Source organism: Nanorana parkeri, unplaced genomic scaffold (genome assembly GCF_000935625.1).
Source record: "Nanorana parkeri isolate BGI_ZX_2015 unplaced genomic scaffold, ASM93562v1 scaffold699, whole genome shotgun sequence".
In the NCBI taxonomy this organism is placed as follows: Eukaryota; Metazoa; Chordata; class Amphibia; order Anura; family Dicroglossidae; genus Nanorana; species Nanorana parkeri.
The window spans coordinates 780766-797638 of NW_017306967.1; the positions used below are offsets into that span (position 1 = coordinate 780766).

General features: G+C 42.7%; 1 protein-coding gene across 1 annotated transcript in view; it reads left to right on the forward strand.

Moving 5' to 3' along the window:
• Positions 1 to 645: 645 nt before the first annotated feature.
• The window catches only part of NCOA7 (nuclear receptor coactivator 7), a 16975-nt gene continuing 747 nt past the window's right edge, over positions 646 to 16873 (forward strand). Inside the window, 6 exon segments of the mRNA XM_018563811.1 lie at positions 646 to 778; positions 1487 to 1621; positions 5317 to 5449; positions 5452 to 5468; positions 8898 to 8993; positions 15246 to 15319. Coding sequence (XP_018419313.1) covers positions 704 to 778; positions 1487 to 1621; positions 5317 to 5449; positions 5452 to 5468; positions 8898 to 8993; positions 15246 to 15319 — 530 coding nt within the window. The 5' untranslated portion in view covers positions 646 to 703.

The following is a 16873-nucleotide window of genomic DNA, read 5'->3' on the forward strand; positions in this document are numbered from 1 at the left end:
TGCTTGGATACAAAACTGAGGCATACTGGTAGTGGAAGGGACTATCCTCGGCTGGCCTACAGGTTATTTTTCTTTTTGCCAGTGTCCGATACTCCCGTAGGCAGCAGTATAGCCCCAAGGTAAAAGATTTCCTGCATCCCTCAAAGTCCAAGAAAAGTATTTTATGTCTTATTTATTTTTTTAAGATGGCAAGTATTTTAGGATGTTAATATGTGGGTGAAAAGCCAGTTTTATTATCCTTTTATGCGTTGGTGCTGACCTATAGTATGCAATACATGCCAAATACTGACTGTACTGTGACCACATCCTCACTGGCAAGAAATTATCTGTGAACTCATCCATATATGTTACCATGTATACGCATAAAATATACGACTATGGAAATAAACTAAAGGATTAGAGAGAAAAAAAATAGTTTGAGGTTATGATTCTTAATGTACTGCTGCTACTTTTTACTTGTAGATTGTGCCAGAGCAGCAGTAGACACATTTTGTGCCAGCGGAAATCCTGAACTGAATAGGGTGGCAGGCAAGCTGTTTCATGCACAAAACTCCTCCTTACTTTCAGGAAATAGAAAGTAAATGTTGTAGGAGGCAAAGTGAAACTTCAGTTGGTAAAACTGATTCCGAGTTGAAACCACATGTCTGCAGAAGTGTACAGGACGCACATGGCTGTAGTCCCTGATGTGCTCTGAACAGCTACAATGAAGAATCATCAAAAAACAATGAATATCAAAATTCTCTATTGTGCTAATGGTGTCCAGGGACCTTATGTGCAGGTAGATCCTCTCCTTCTGTAGAGTTTTGCATCAGAATTGTATTGTTTGCTGTGGTTTTTATAAAATGATTTCAATTCATGCATAAAGTACCAAGTAGATTAGCGCCACAGAAAATCTTTATTGTCTCAACATGCTATTCATTAAACAGTTTTATTGGTCAGCATAGATATTGGGAAACTGGACAAATTTCCATAATTTAATGTTTCTTTCTTAATATCCTTTTTTTTTTGTTTATAGTTTGCTATAGATGTCAGTGACAGATGTCAGTGACAATGTTTCCACTTTTAACCAATACATGCATGCAATGTGCTAGGAGTCTCCATATACTGTATATCGCTTTCTTTCAAATTAGACATCATGTCAAATTATTTGCTGACTTATGTCATGAATCTTTTTAATTTCTGCATCTTCGTTTGAAGAGATCTCTATCATAGTAGCTTGCATAATTTTACAACTATTAACATAGTTATACTGTAGCTTGAGGGCTGATTTTTCTGTGTAGGGACAGGCTTAATTGCAAGTTTTGTTTTAAGAATACCCTGATATTATATTAAGCTGTTAAATGTGTATAAAAACCCAGATTCAGTCTGAGGAAAAATACTGGTAATTTTTGGTTTTGAAGAATTATGGTATCTTACATTCGGTTTAGGCAGCATCTTAGCTCTGCCATTCTTATTTTATGTTAATCTAACCATTCTGTTTTCATAGATTATCACTGTAGAAGAAGCAAAGCGTCGGAAAAGTACGTGCAGTTATGAAGATAATGATGATCAGGCTCCTGAGGAATTTCTACCTGATTTAAAGCAGAAAAGCCATCTGCTGGATGAAATACATATTGAAAAGGTAAATTATAATACTGTACTTCTAAATTGAGACTATTTGGTATTTAAGTGACACTAAGCTCAGTTTAAATCTTAAAAATGCCTACCCAACCTTAACCCCTTCATTGCCAGCGACGCAACCCGCAATCTGTAGTGCCAAGGTTGCCTGCCCTGCCGTAACCCCTTCACTGCCAGCGGCCTAATGCACATGACCCTGGCAGTAGGTTATAGCCGCCGGGAGTCTGTTTACCTGTGTAAAGCTGACTGTCGGGTATACAATGGAAGCGATTCTGGCATCTGAAAAGCTGTCGGATCGCTTCCAGAGGCTTGTAAACGGAGTACACCCGATTTCAAGCCGCATGCACTAAAGTGAGAGCAATAATTCTATGGCCAATATTCACGGATACCTCTAAACTGATGTCTTGTACAAGCTTTTAAAGTGTCACCTATGGACAATTTTGGGTACCAACTGTTGTTTTTTGCTGTTTTACGGCCGAATGCAATTTTTAAGCTTGGCATGTTGGGTATCTATTTACTCAGCACAACCTCTTCTTCTTTTATATTTTACAGAAAAATTAGATTTTTTTTTTTTTTTACTTTTGGGTTTGATAAAGAGTTGCACTAATATCAGGCAACAGGAATTTGCAGTTGCCACCATTTTATTCTACAGGGTCTTTGCTTTCAGGAAATATATAACTTTGGGGGGTTTAAGTAATTTTCAGTCATAAATTGTGGAATATAACGTGTGAAAAAAATGGCTCTGGCAGCAAAAGGATTAAAAAAAAACATGATTTGTATGCTCAATACAAACAGCAGACTGTAAGGTTTGCATTGGAATGCGAGTGAATGTTTGTACACGTTTAGTCACATATGTAGCGTGTGAACCAGTCATACCCTCACGGCTTATCTCTGTTTTTATTTTATTTAGTAAATTAGCCTCGCTGAGTAAGTCAATGTGAGACAAATTGTCAAGGACATGAATTTCAGGGGGTTGGGGTGAGAAAGACGGGTGACATTTAAATATGACATTACATCCAGTATATTTTAGGCATAAAATATCAAAGTGCAGAACACTTTAATTTTTTTCAATGCAGGCATTTCAAAAGACAAACATGGGTACAAAAGACAGTTCTAAACCTAGGAAGCCTGACTGAGGGAGCTAAGGGTTGTCTGCTCGACCACAACTTGTTAGTAATATTGTGATGTGCCTGTACCGTGTGCGATAACAGTCCACCTCCGTGCCAGATTATTTAATATTTTTTTCAGATTAATTTCCCATATGCATCATCTTCATTATTTAAAAAAAATGCATTTGCTGTTTGGAGTACAGAAGGGAGTGCCATGTTTACCAACTTATTCTCCTTGCCATAATGAAAGGATGCAGAAACATAAATATTGTGGTTGCTTTGTGGTTATACATCATAATATTGAAAATAATGCACATTCATAGTCAGAGCGCATGTGCATTTTACTTCTATATGATGTGTAAACACCATGCAGAATAAACCTTAATGTGACTTCTGTCCACTGTAACTCTATGGTAGATACAATGACTTCATTATCGCATACTTCTGAAGCCTAATTCAGTCATTCTTTTTATTTTGAAAATGTTGTGTGTGTAAAATAGATATAGATATATCTATCTATATCTATCTATATATAATGTGTATATATATATATATTTTAAACTGTAACTGAGAACAAAGCGTTGGGTTTTGTTTTGGATGAAGTAAGGGGTTATCCCCCTGCTATCTGTCTCCCATTAAAGAGATTTCCCATCACTTCCTGTCTGATAGCCACAACAAGATGGAAAATCCCCAGTGGTCAGCAAGGTCACCAGAACTAGTGTCCCCATTGGAAGATTTCCCATCTATTTCTGTTCTGGGAACAGTCCTAAATTTGGGATTTCCATTCTTTCTCACTTTGTGATAATGGTCACCAGGATAAGCAGAGAAGGTGAATCTCCCTAATAGGGACATGGAAATAAAATTCCCTCTCCCAAAAAAATCTTTGGGCTTCAATCACACTTAATGCTAATCGTATCTTATATTTTTATATGGATCATTCAATCTAAATAGCAAACTAAAAGCTAAGCGGAAAACAAAAACCTTTTACTTCTGTTTTCTTCCCTTTTAGGGCCGATTTACACCAGATGCGTTGGGCAATTTGCCTTGTCACGGACGGGATCGGTTCACACCACCACGTTGCGATGGGAACATGGTGGTGTGTGCTGAAAAAAGTACAATGCTGGGATCGACGCTTCGGCACTGTCGGGCAACACACTCCAGCCACTGTGCATTTAGCATAGTGGCTGGTGTGAATTGGCACTTAAAGCAGAACTGGGGATTTTTGTATTTTTTAACCCTTGCAGTGGGGCTATCTCTGCACTGCAAGGGTATAGTGCTAGTTTTTGTCTAGGTTCAGAAATGACAGTTACACTCATCTGATCTCTGAGCCGGCCGGCTCTTAAGCCAGTCTCTTTCGCCTTGCTCCCTACCCCCGATGCTACAGCAGTCTGAGGACCTGTGAGTTAACATGCCCTATACACTGTATATAGGATGTGATGATGCTGAGGGACATACTACTGCAGCAGTGGAGGGGGAGATCGAGGAGTGCTGCTTCGATATAACCAAAGGATTGGGGAAAAAATGTTTAACTATAAAACTTGTATTTGTAGAGTCGTAGGAGATATTTTTAAAGTAGTAGCATATAGGTTAAAACAGAACACCAGCCTTCCTTCCGTCTTGCACAGTTGTACAAGCTTCCCCCCTGCACTGCAACTGCTTAGTCTGATTTCACTGCACACTGTAAACCTGTCGACCAGGCTAGAAAAAGTGAGTGCCTGTCTCAGTTCTTGGTTGAATGATGCCCAGCATCATTTAGCGCTTTTATTCCCAGCCTTGCTATCCCTAGCCCACCCCTTTTTATTCATTAGATTCCAATTATTTAAATCATGGAGGCTCAGCATCACATGTGGGTCTTACCTAGTGTGGTCTGCATGCAAATGCAACCTACCTGGGAATACCTTCTGCCCCACCCTGACATTCACCCATCAAGGTATTTTGATATTTACATAACTCCTCCCAAAAACCAGCCCACTGCGTGCATCAGGGCTGAGGGCTCTTGAGAGGAGTGCTGTGGCAGGGTGCAATGATGGTTTCAGGAAGCTATGTACAGCACCACCAGCCATGATCTGACTGCACTGCACTAAGAAGCACAAACACCCAGTGATGATGTCACTGGGTCTGAAATAAGGTATGTAATGAAAACAAAAATGTATTATTCAATGTAATTTGCTTGTTCATGAGGGGCGAGTAGGTAGGAACCAGGGAAAGCAAAATATAAGACAAATAAAAAATTGCCCAATTGTTTGTAGAACAGACTGCTGGACTGGAGCCCATTTCTAAAGCCTAGACTAAAACAAAATGCAGTTCTGCCTCATGGCAAGTCAAAAGCAGGTTGAAGCTGAAATTTAATTTATTGCTGACGGCAACAGAACAGCGCTAACTTTCTCCGTAGTGCTCATCTTTTAAAGAAAGGCAAGCAAACAAGATAAACTGTGTCATGTTCCCTGTTATAAATAAACATTTCTTGATAAAAGGGCACCATCAAATATTTAGAGTTTCCGCATTCGGTTCATCAAGACTGCAGACATGTCTTTTGTCACCCGCATGGACCAATGATAATTTATAGTCTTTTCTGCCTATCTTTTTGCAGCTGGCCCAACGTCTTCCTGCCAGAGTTCAGGGATATCCTTGGCATCTGGTGTACAGCACACAGCTGCATGGAACCAGCCTGAAGACTTTGTACAGGAACCTTGTTTCTTTGGACAGCCCAGTGCTTCTGATAGTTAAGATATGGATAACCAGGTAAGGAATGAAATGTCTTGTATTTGCTTTATTGTTCAGTTGCTAGTCTGTGGCTGTCATGGTGCTCTGCAGCACTCATAGGACTGCCGTTGCTTTTCTGCAGCTACCTGCCAGCTTTAACTTTCACAAGGGATGTAAATCTAATTTAGGGGTGGGCAATTCATTTTCTTGGGGTTCTACCTGGGAAACTGGGATGGCTGTTGAGGGCCGCACTGATTAACGCATGGCACCGTGCAATGCACCGACCATGTGTTACAACACGGCAGGGCCTCTTGGCTGCAATGCAATTGACCAAGCCGCAACACTGGGTACCGTACCAGTGCTGACCTGTGGGAGGGGCCCAGCAGGCCCCACCTGCTACAGGCTGCCTGCAATAAACTACAGGATGGGGCGTATACTAGACCAGTCTTTCTGCTAGGTATGCACCGATAGCGGTTTTTCTGTATCGCATGTGAGTACTGATATTTATTTCGGTACTCGCTGATGCAGAGTACCAACACTGGTACTTCTGGTAGCGTGTCATTACCCACCGCCCAGCTTCTTGAGTTCCCGGGAAGCTGGCTTCATGCGGTTTGGCCGCCTCGATGCTGATTGGCCAGGAAGCCGGCATCCCAGACAATATGTATTGAGCTGGCTTCCCGGCCAGTCTGGAAGCCAGGTGGCGGGTCATTACCCGCTGCCAGGCTTTCTGATTGGCCAGGAAACCGGCTCCATGCTGTGAAGACGGCTTCCCAGCCAATCAGCATGGAGCCGGCTTCCTGGCCAATCGGGAAGCCGGGCCACGAAACATTGCTTGGCTTTCTGATTGGCCAGGAAGCCGGCTACATGTTCCCCAGCAGCACTGCAGGTCAAAGGAAATCTCCCTCTGACGAGAAGTTCTGGTGTCGGGGGTAAGTATCGGAGCATTTGGGCGAATACAAGTACTCGCCCAAATACTTGGTAGCGGCACCTACTTTCTGCTTAAGGAGAGAGAGCAACAGTGACTGGTCTTTATTAGAGAAACTCCTGCACAGAGGCAAAGCTTTACACTGGATGCTGCCAGATCGTGTGTGTGGTAAGTTTGACAGGAGGGATATGCAAACCTTTCAATCCTGTGCAAATAATACTCGGCATGTGATGAAAGTAAGTAAACAGATGTCAAAACTGCATGTCAAATGATCAGTAGATCCAGGTCAGTTAACCCCACCTCTTGAGCATTACTGTTGGTCAGTGAGACCATCTATCACATTAAATCTTTTAACTGTTAAAATGTCCCAGGTGTGTGGCACATACAGCTTCACAATTTAAAAAAGAAAGAGGATTAGTAAATATATGGTTTATATGCACTTTTTACAGTTTATGGCCTTTTTTATAATAAAACAGGGGCTGGAACCTAAATAAATTATTGCTGCTGTGCTGGCATCCCCTTCATATTTAGGAGGCCCAAAAAAAGGACATTTCCATCCAGTTCATGCATCATTAACTCTTAAAACACCACATGCTCATCCTGCTGGTTTGAGACATTTGAATTTCCCAAGTGAAGGAACAGGATGTTACCAGCACGCAAAGATATATGTCAAAGTTAACGTCCTTTTATTGAGGCATATTGTCACATGCATAGAGTACCCAGGCACCATGTACATGCAGTCCTGTGTCCTTCCACAGACCAATTTTTGACCCACAGTTTTGACTGTATGTGTGGGGAGAATGTTATGTGAGCCAACAGGAGGAGAACATTGCTTAAAATTTGTATTGAAGATTTGTTTATGTGCTTTATCACATGAACTGTTTACAGACCACACTGACCTAACGTTGATAACTGAGAATCCATTTGCAAACAACACATTTAATGGTCCCGAGGAAGCAGATTCATGAGGTTGCGAAGACCTCCGTGTTATAATAAATGGGTGTGTAGGGCTTTACCTAAGGTATTCACCGCCTGAGGCAAGGTCATTCTGGGGTGGGGTGCTGGCAAGGATTGGTCACGGAGTCACTTGTCATTGGAGGGGGTTTGTTGGATACTGGACTGCACTGCTTTGTCTGACGTTTTGCTCAGCTCACTGATGTCACTGGTTGCCAGGAGCACAGTGGGATGCTTTGTCTCCCTCAGCTCCTGGCAACCGGTGTAGACAGTGAGCTGGGCGGGAAGCTGCACAGTGTCACAGGTTGCGAAGAGCTCTTGGCTACCTGGTACGTTGTGGCTGCCCCATCGTCACCACCACGAGGACACCCCCCAGTAAGATGCCATCTGAGGCAACTCTTCAGACTGTCTCGTTATAGGGACCGCCCTGGTGATGTGCCATTTTGCTAATCAGCATCTAGTCTCACATAAAACAAATTAATTATGTTATATTCATTATAACAGATAATCTTATAATTTGTATGTGTGTGTGTTATTTAACAGTTTAATGTTGCATGCACAGGTCAGAAAGTCCCACTTACATTTTTCTGCTTCCTCTGTTTTTGTTGAAAAGTACCAAATACGGGAATGCAGGGAGCATTTTTCACGGTTTAATACATCTGTTAAAACATGCCCTTGTGTGAATTGGAAAGTGGAAAAACAGGTTGCTGCTTACTGTAAGCAACCTCCTTTGCTTTAATAGGCTTGTCTTGCTTTTCCTCTTGTGTTCTCTTTTGTTTGTGTGTGTGTGTGTGTGTGTGTGTGTGTGTGTGTGTGTGTGTGTGTATAGTGATGCAGTTTGCCTTCAGGACAGATAACTGCAGTTTTACCCTTTATTCCAGGCAAAAGGGGAATAGAAGTTAAGGTATAACTGAAGATGTCTGTAGGACAGTCCAAATCCATTTACAAATTGTACAGCGATGTAGGGCCCGTTCACACCAGTATGTTTTAGATGCAATGCAGTAAAAGAACATCCTGCTTGCAGCATCTTTTGATGCCGTTTCATCAATATGCGGTTTTATCATGTAAAATGAAATGCGCATACAAAGCACTGCACCTAAATTAGAAATGTGTGTACTAGGGATGTCCAGATACCAGTTCAGATACCAGTGCCGATACTTGGCATTTTCATGAGAACTACCAGGGTTGCAGCGGTGACGGGGCTCTGGCGCTCCACCACTGTCCTGCTATCATTAGTCTGTATTGTTTTAGAAAACCTGTCGCATGACAATAAACAAAAATGTATCAGTACTTGTATCTGTGAGTACTTGGGCAAGTATCAGTACTTGTACTTGTAAAAATGTTGTTGGTGCATCCCTTATATATATTTATAAAAAAATAATGCATTAAAAAAGATGTACAAATCCCAGGAGCCCGTATGCTCCTTACAAATGACGGCTGCCTCCTAACTTTTGAATTTTACTCCGGTTTAGTCCTGGAGCTGGAAAAGTATGTGTACTTGGTATCTGAACATCCCTAGTGTGTACCCACCATTAAGCTACTGTCCTTTTTGACCTAAAAGAAATGGAAAAATATATATTTTTTTCCAGGTTTTTGGAGCCTATGCAACACATCCATTCAGACTCTGCGATCATTACTATGGCACAGGCGAGACGTTTCTCTTCACATTTAGTCCTGATTTCAAGGTAAATAATTGACTTAAACATTGCATCATGTGTCTCTAAACTGTAGAAATATAATACTGAACTTAAACCTTCTTGTTAGGTTTGTGGTGCGAGCCCGAGATGACGAGGAGGACCTCCCTTGCAACCCCGTCTGATGACCACTGGGGTTGAGAACAGTAGGGTTCAGGCAGGGGATGCACGAGTGCCAGATGCGGAACTCTAGGTCACGAGGTCTACTTGGTGACCTAGCAGAGTAGCCGCCGTGCTTTAAGGGTAAGGCAGAAGGAAGCGTAAGAGACTAGCCGGGTCAGTAGCGTGCGGGCAATATGGTACAAGGGGTTAAACCAGAGCGAAATCCAGAGACAAGCCGGGTCGGTAACAAGCGAATGGTAAAGCCCCTCTTGCTGGAACATCCCTAACTTGAGAGAAGGTGGTGAAATCCTGGATGCCTGCTGAATACAGGAAGCGAGGTCTGGTTGCAACAAAAGAAACTGTTTCGCCGGCAGGATGGTATCTGGTCTTTCCGGAATATCTGGTGCTGTGTAGATGCGAGATAATGCGTCAGCTTTCCCGTTACGGGATCCAGGGCGAAAGGTGATGTGGAGGTGGAACCGTGAGAAAAACAGGGCCCAACTAAAATGCAGAGAGCTATTCAAGTAGTCAGGAAGGCAAGTAACTGCCAGTGGGCCTTAGTACAAGATTAAACCGGGGCGTCTCGTGTCTAATACACACTGTTTTTTCAGGCACTTGGTAGAAATGCGTAAAATGTTACATTTTATATTTCCTATAAGCACACTAGAGGCTTATTCAGCAATTGGCTTTATTGTTTGTAGAATGTCATGTGAACACACAACTGATTAATAAAAGTGAGTAGCATAGATGTAATTGCACCTTCCACACCCCATTTAGTTCTACCCTAATGAGTAGTGTTTGTAGCATTTGCTTCTAGCCCGCTTTTCATGTAAATAAAATTGTCTGAACAGTCTTAAGGTGCCCATACACTGCACGATTCTCATACGAGAATTGCGGGAAATCCGTGATCATACGAGAATTGTGCAGTGTATGGAAGGCGTGCGACTGTTCCTACTGTACGGTCGCACGACTTTTGTATTTCGAGTATGTTGGAAAACCAGCAGAGAATCGTACGATTTTCGGCTGGTTTTTAACATGATCGAGAGACAACTGCCCGTTCAGCATTGCAGTCATTGGAAGCCCTCCCCTCAGGGGGGCGGGCTTGCGATGATCGCAGGTACGATCTGCCTGTCCAAGATGGGCAGATCGTACGTTTTTTTAAGTACTTTACAACCCTTGCAAGACAAAAGTCTTGCAAGGGTTGTAAAGTGTATGGCCACCTTTAGAGATTGTGTTACTGACATCACAAAATTATAGGTAAAAGCACATAAAAATTAAGTAATGCTTACTTGCACAGGTGTTCCTTTTCATATAATATTTTATTCGCTTATAATGTGCCTTTTTTAATTTGTTACAAAATGTTAACTTCTTCAGGAAGAGGCACTTCCCTAGCACAACTCCCTCCCTCTTGCAGGTCCATAGCCTTCACCACATCTGGCAGTAATTACTGTCTGTGCTGGCCAAGCTTCTCTGCCCCTTCCCTTGCCTCCCTAAATAGTCCTTTTTGTAACTACCAGGGGAGGAGCAAATGAGGATACCATAGAGCAGGGGTAGGCAACCTCGGCATTCCAGTTGTGGGGAAACTAAAACTCCCTTCATGCATCTGCCTGTGGCAGTCATGCCTGTGGCTGTCAGTCTTGTAATGCCTCATGGAACAGCTGCATTGCCAAGATTGCCTACCCCTGCTATAGAGTTTCACTTGAGTGATGGCTCTGAGTCTTCTGGGGTTGCTGATATCCCTTCCAAAATGGCAGCACCCAGCAGCAGTCTCGGAGCTATTGAGGAGTAAACAAAAATGCCTAAAATACAAACCAGCAGAGAATCGTACGATTTTCGGCTGGTTTTTAACATGATCGAGAGACAACTGCCCGTTCAGCATTGCAGTCATTGGAAGCCCTCCCCTCAGGGGGGCGGGCTTGCGATGATCGCAGGTACGATCTGCCTGTCCAAGATGGGCAGATCGTACGTTTTTTTAAGTACTTTACAACCCTTGCAAGACAAAAGTCTTGCAAGGGTTGTAAAGTGTATGGCCACCTTTAGAGATTGTGTTACTGACATCACAAAATTATAGGTAAAAGCACATAAAAATTAAGTAATGCTTACTTGCACAGGTGTTCCTTTTCATATAATATTTTATTCGCTTATAATGTGCCTTTTTTAATTTGTTACAAAATGTTAACTTCTTCAGGAAGAGGCACTTCCCTAGCACAACTCCCTCCCTCTTGCAGGTCCATAGCCTTCACCACATCTGGCAGTAATTACTGTCTGTGCTGGCCAAGCTTCTCTGCCCCTTCCCTTGCCTCCCTAAATAGTCCTTTTTGTAACTACCAGGGGAGGAGCAAATGAGGATACCATAGAGCAGGGGTAGGCAACCTCGGCATTCCAGTTGTGGGGAAACTAAAACTCCCTTCATGCATCTGCCTGTGGCAGTCATGCCTGTGGCTGTCAGTCTTGTAATGCCTCATGGAACAGCTGCATTGCCAAGATTGCCTACCCCTGCTATAGAGTTTCACTTGAGTGATGGCTCTGAGTCTTCTGGGGTTGCTGATATCCCTTCCAAAATGGCAGCACCCAGCAGCAGTCTCGGAGCTATTGAGGAGTAAACAAAAATGCCTAAAATACATTAAATACATATATGCTATTATGAAAAGATTGTTGTTGAAATGAATGGTCTGGCAACAGGTTCTCTAAGTCCCCATTCACATGGGGCCTTCTGGGATTTCTGTGGCAAGAACCTATGGATTCCTGCAGCAGGAATGCCAGGTGACACGTTCAGATGTGGCTGCTGCACCCATTCAAGTAAATGACAGGTACATAGTGGCTGCAGCTCTCAGAAGCAGTCCTTACATGCAGTCTGTGCCCAGCGACCGTCATCAGCTGGATACAGAGTGCAGCCTGAGATATTTACCCCAAATATATAACCGTCGAAGTCTGCTGAGTAAAATGATATCACACAAGTGTTTTTTTATGTAACATTACAAAATGGCAAAACTCAAAGTGAATGTTTGCAATGTACTATAGGAGGGCTTCATTCCCCTTTCAAGGCTACATTGCAATGCACAGAGGAAAAAATAATTGGTTTGCGTAAATTGTAAGCATAACCTTCAGATAAAATCAAGTCAGATTGGCGAGGACACAAATTCGCAGACTTTTCTAAATGGAAAAAAAAAAATGATGTTGCATTTGCTGAAGTGAGCATTTTGATGCTAAAGCAGTGGATGCAAATGTCATTTAGATTATGAGATGTCATTGTTGGGAAGTTGGAAAAAAATCTGTAGAGGGAATTTTTTAATGTATTATATGTAAAAAGTTATTTTATCTGGTCAGTGGAGACCTGATCTAGCTCTCAATGCAGCTGTGCTATAACATATCACTCCTAATGGCAATCTATTGCCTCTTTGAATCAGACCGGAATAGATCACTATAGGAGCGATCTGCTGCTGCAGGGACTGGCAGTTTTGCCCCTGCCTCCTTTACTAGTAGGAAGTACTTCACTTCACTTCAAAAGTGCAGAAGTGGTATGATCTAGCATGCTAGTGGACAGTTGAGGAGCAGCAGGAGACTGATAAGGTCATTCCTCTGCTCACTTTCAGCTTGTTCCTCCAGCACATTTGCATGCAGCTCACATGATTAGCTCCTAGTACTGGCCCTTCCTGTCTTAGTGTGAAAGCTAGCTGCATTTAAAAATATGTTTAGTGATTGTTGAATACATAACTGCTAGATTTTGATTAGGTTTTTTTAATCTCTTCCCATATTTTAGGGAATCTGTGTTTTTGTTTATGAAGTAAAAAATTAGTGTAAAAAGAACTATGGCCTCCCAATTAAAAACTAAACACGTTTATTTTAAGAGCATCTGCACTTTTCTCTTGGTCCCCCTGCAAACTCCAACAAATAACTGTTAAGCCGGCCTAAGAAGTCCATTGTCCATTGTTTCCAGATCATCCAGCTTCCTGTGATGGTCTGGAAACAATGCTACACTGCTCCTGAATTACAAGCAGAGTTGCCGTTCTCATGTAAGCTGTGTCTGCTTGTACTATAGTGAGTTGAAAAAATGTTTTAGGAGGCACGGATATCAGCTTTGTCGCTGCCGATTCAATTAGTTAATCAATAGAGATGAGCCTGGGCTTGGTGCGAGCACAGTTCACGCCAATTCCGCCCCAGGTGGAGGCAGTTGCGACAATCAGTGGGGGCTTTTTCTCCGGGGCATCTGCATTCCCCACCCCTTTGTGATGTATAGTTTATAGGGTCAGGAGGAGGGGGCGGCAGTCATAGTTTTAAATGGGCTTGGCTGACCTGAGGTGACCTGATATATTCACCAAGCCCAAGCTCATCGCTACTTGTGAATCGGCACCTGGCTACACCTAATCCTGCCCACTTCTTTCTGGATTGACAGCACTGAAGGAGGATTTGGCTCAGTCAGGTTAAGTAAAGAAAGTTTGTGTTTACTATATGATGCTTGTTCATCACATAGTAACTGGATTTGGTAATTGTTTAGACTGTCTTTTAAGAATCTTTAGGTGTACTTGAATTTATATGCCTTCTCTTTGCTCCCCTGATGTTCAGTTTGCCTCGAAGAAAGCTGAAAGCTCCAAGTTGTGAAAGCTTGGGAAACTTTCTGCACTGCCACTTGACAGTACCAGGGGCCTGGAGAGTGGCTTCTCAGGCACCCAGCACTAAACTGTTAGGCCCCATTCACACGTAGCGATTTATCGCATTTTTGCCGTGCGATATCGCGAGAAGTCGGCGGCTAATGATATTCAATGGAGCTGTCTTAGCTCCATGTCGCAAGTCGCTTCTACAGGACCCTTTTTTCGGCGGATTTTGCTTTTTTCTAATGGAGCCCGTCGGAGAAGGTCGCGCTACCGTCGCTGGATCGTCTTCCCGAAAGTCGCGCTATCCTGGCCACTGCAAAAGGTATGTCGCTACGTGTGAATGGGGCCTAAAAGAAAGTTGAGAGAGGAACATGTGCCCCATACCCAGAAATAATGGGTAATGGATAAGCATCAGAATGGACAAGTAGGTGGGAAAAAGTGAAGGTGAAGTAATACAGCGTAGGCAGCAATAAAGTGACCCTGTTGTTTTTCCCTGCATGGCTGTAGAATCTATGGCACACACTTTGGTGACACCTAGTGGCCTTTTAAAAAAAAATAAAAAAATTTAAGCATCGTGATGAAAGTTTTCTGTTTGCATTTTTGCCCAGCTAATTGACAACTATTTCTAGCTGTCATCGGTTTCAGACAGTGGCGTAATAATCGTCATAGCGACCCAGGTGGCCGTTATGGGGCCCGGCCAGGGCATCCCACTGATGCCGTGTGGGTCGCTATGGCGTCTCGGGTGCTGGCTGTCACTGACATAGCTCAGCTGTGTCTGTGACAGCCAGCAGATGCGGCAGAATAGGCCGCTTACACCGGCGTTTGCAGTAAAGGAGGCGGGGCCCGCCTAACAGCAAGCCCGCCTTCTCTCACATAACTGGCCAGCGATCTAAGAGCAGGTGGGGCCCGTTGATAAAAGGAGGCGGAGCCCGGGACGAAAGAGGAGGCAGGGGCCCGGCGGCGACCACGGAGGTGGACAACGCTGACAGGTAAGAGGCGTGCAGCCCAACTGAGACCTTGCAGAGCAGACCATAGAGAGTCTATGGTGGGCTCTGCAAGTGGCATAACTAGCAATCACGGGGCCCCATACAAAATTTTGCTATAGGGCCCTGTGATTTCTAGTTACGCCCCTGGTTTCAGACTATAGTGTTGAAAACAGCTTTGTTCTAAATCAATTATATTTCAAGTTAATTGTGTTTTAATAAGTTCACAAAGCAGAGACCTACCTACAATTGCTGGTATGTTTAATTGTGTAAAAATGTTATTGTACATTTCCTTTTAACAGTTAAACATCTTGTTTTAATTCATAGAAGCAACCTTATGGACCAGTGAATTATTTATTGAAGTCATGCATGACATTACAATCTTACCTGCAGTAATTAGTCCATCTTGGACTGGTTTTACTTTGGCAGAGTGAATTTTGTTTGGCGTCTGTGGTGACTTAAAAACGAATATTTAAGAACTCCGTACTGAAAAAAATCTAATGTGTATTTCTGTATCAGCTGACATCCCAGTTTATTTTATATGCATCTCATTTATTGCATTGCAGGCATTCAAGTGGAGTGGAGACAATTCGTATTTTATTAATGGAGACATTGCTTCTCTGGCACTGGGAGGTGGAGGGTTAGTATTCACATTTTTGGTTTTTTTATTGCGTTTGTGCGTGTGTTTTTAGAGATGTTTTATCAAATCATTTATCCATTATTAGCATAAAATGTTGCATTTATTTCCCATAACGTCTTCCAGGACAGCATCACGAGATGGAATCTCCTCCCCCACACACAGGACAGGTACTGTCTATAATAAACAATAACCGGGAACAGCACTTTTAAGATTCCTAAAAGTTTCCAATAAAGTAGAATTTTAGGTAAACCGCTAAATGCACAGTGGAAACTCACATAAGTGGACAGCTTTAAGTGCACAAGGTTTCCACTTTCCACTTCCAAAAGCCTTGTGATTTACACACCTCTGCTAGACAGGCAGATGGCACCTTGGTACATTTTTTCTTCCAGTGCCACCTTTCTGCCTCCATCCTATTTATTAGCCATTAAATCAGCATTACTTTTCTGCTGATTTTAAGTTTCCCGTTAGGCAAAGAACAAAGTTCCCCTTTCTTTATCCTTTTATCTGACTGTGTAATGTGTTAGAAGTGTAATCCACAAAACTGGCTGCACAAACTTTACACATACTCTTGCAGGTAAAACTAGTAAACACAACATATGAAATAGTTTGTATTAAAAAAAGGACTTGCTGGGGGCTTCAAACTCTAACTTCCTTTAAAAAAAAACTAGACACGCCTATCCTATCCAGTGAAAGCAGGTGTTATCTTAGTCTCAGTCTGGATTGCAGTTTCCGTGAAGCTGCACATCTAACCAGCCATTTGAGGTTCTTGAAACTTTGGTTGCTAGCTAAATAAGCACGCTGGCAGCCTTGACAGTTGGCAGGCCTTAAAAGTAACTGTTTTGGGAGACATCAAATTGGTGGGTCAAGTTCCTCTTTAGGGCTGGTTTCCACCAGCCTGCATGTCTGCCGCACTGTCCCGTGCCTGGAATGCAAGGGATCGTGTACATAAAGTCTCCTTGCGTTCTGGGGCGGGAGGGGGTGTGGCAGTGCCATTTAAGTCAATGGCACTGTAGACACGGCCCCCCGCCCACAGCACCATCAGCCGTACAGGAACGTGGTAATAAAATGCCCTGCGTTCCAGTGTGGTGCGATTGCATAAAAATAGTGCATTCACGTGACATTGTGGTAGATGAGAAAGGCTGGTGGAAACAAGCCCTTAAACTGTATGTAAAGGCAAACCTTCTTTTTTTAAAAATATATTGGACCGTGTGTGGAATGGTTCGACCCTCTGCCAAATTTTATTGCCATCAGTTTCCCCGCTATGTAGATTCAGCCCTGTATATGTCACAGAGACAAAAAGTAGGTCAAAATCCTTAAAGCGGACCTTCACATATAAATACAAATTTGCAGTAGTGGGTAGACTGTGAGTGATCAGGAAGTGACAGCTGACTCCCAAATGCAAGGTTGCATTTTAAATGTTTAGAATTCCAGCAAAAAATGGGTGTTAGCAGGACAGCGTTGGACTTCATAGGCTGGTAAGCGTGTGTGTTTTTTTTTTTTTTTTTTTTTTTTTTTTTTTGGGTTTTTTTTTTTTTTTTTTTTGGGGTCGTTTTT